Source organism: Buceros rhinoceros, unplaced genomic scaffold (assembly GCF_000710305.1).
Source record: "Buceros rhinoceros silvestris isolate BGI_N320 unplaced genomic scaffold, ASM71030v1 scaffold26872, whole genome shotgun sequence".
Lineage (NCBI taxonomy): Eukaryota > Metazoa > Chordata > Aves > Bucerotiformes > Bucerotidae > Buceros > Buceros rhinoceros.
In genome coordinates, this window is record NW_010399862.1 from 2,557 (window position 1) to 2,992 (window position 436).

Sequence of the window (436 nt, forward strand, 5' to 3'; positions counted from 1 at the left end):
CAGCGCGCGGTGCCAAGCTCACCGGCGAGCAGCAGCTCCTCGCGGTGGCTATCGTGATGCTCTCCTTAGGTCTTCTCTGCCCTTGTCCCTGTGCCCTGCTCGGCGCCAGCACCACCATGGGAGCTGCTGTGTGGAGCAGGGGAGGATGGAGAAGTCGTGTCCCTGCTCCGGGCGGGGTGGGGATGGTTTGGCTGGGATGGCGCAGGGATGGTGTGGGGAGGTCTGGAGGAGGCCACATCCAGCCCTCCCCAGCCCAGCTCTGCTGCTCAACACCTGGGTTAAAGCATCCGAGGGTGGCAGAGGCTCTTTTGGCGACGCAGTGGGAAATGGGGGGCGGATCAGCACCTACACCAGGGCCGGGTGGCCCCATCACCACTCTCGCTCCCTCCGGCAGGTGGAAGAAGCTGACGACTGGCTCCGGCACCGCAACCCCCGG

General features: G+C 66.5%; 1 protein-coding gene across 1 annotated transcript in view; it reads left to right on the plus strand.

Annotated features, from left to right (window-relative positions):
• LOC104489495 (glycogen phosphorylase, liver form-like) overlaps positions 1 to 436 on the plus strand; it is a gene marked incomplete at both ends in the record, with an annotated part of 4,779 nt that overhangs the window by 1,003 nt on the left and 3,340 nt on the right. The window contains 1 exon segment of the mRNA XM_010131660.1: positions 395 to 416. Within this exon segment, the coding sequence (XP_010129962.1) occupies positions 395 to 416 (22 nt within the window).